At 72.0% G+C, this 329-nt stretch overlaps 1 protein-coding gene across 1 annotated transcript in view; it reads right to left on the reverse strand.

Moving 5' to 3' along the window:
• LOC104294208 (dedicator of cytokinesis protein 2-like) overlaps positions 1 to 329 on the reverse strand; it is a 96,444-nt gene that overhangs the window by 93,568 nt on the left and 2,547 nt on the right. The window contains exons 4-5 of the mRNA XM_009893789.1: positions 120 to 175; positions 5 to 20 (exon numbers count right to left, since the gene is read on the reverse strand). Coding sequence (XP_009892091.1) covers positions 5 to 20; positions 120 to 175 — 72 coding nt within the window. The remainder of the gene's footprint in view (positions 1 to 4; positions 21 to 119; positions 176 to 329) is intronic.

Consider the following 329-nt stretch of genomic DNA (forward strand, 5'->3'; position numbering starts at 1 on the left):
GGACCACGCCCGCCTCCGCCCTGGGAAGAGGCGCAGGGAGCTCTGGCGACCTGCAGCACCACGCGGGCCCCTGCACCAGGCAGGGGGATGGTGCCCACCCACCCATGCCTGGTACCTACCCCCTGCGCTCCACCACGGCGCCCTTCAGGTGGATGAGCGAGGCCGGGAAGATGCCCTGGGGGAGCCGGAGCTGTCAGTACACACAGGCTGGGCTGGGCAGGACACAGCCCTCCCTGGGGGGCCACAGCCAGGGGCCCCCACCCTGGCACTGAGGATCCCACAGAGGGTCCCAGCCTGGCAATGCCGCAGGGAGCCCGCCATGTCCCCAC

The sequence above is a fragment of the Charadrius vociferus genome, unplaced genomic scaffold (assembly GCF_000708025.1).
Source record: "Charadrius vociferus isolate BGI_N301 unplaced genomic scaffold, ASM70802v2 scaffold59, whole genome shotgun sequence".
Lineage (NCBI taxonomy): Eukaryota > Metazoa > Chordata > Aves > Charadriiformes > Charadriidae > Charadrius > Charadrius vociferus.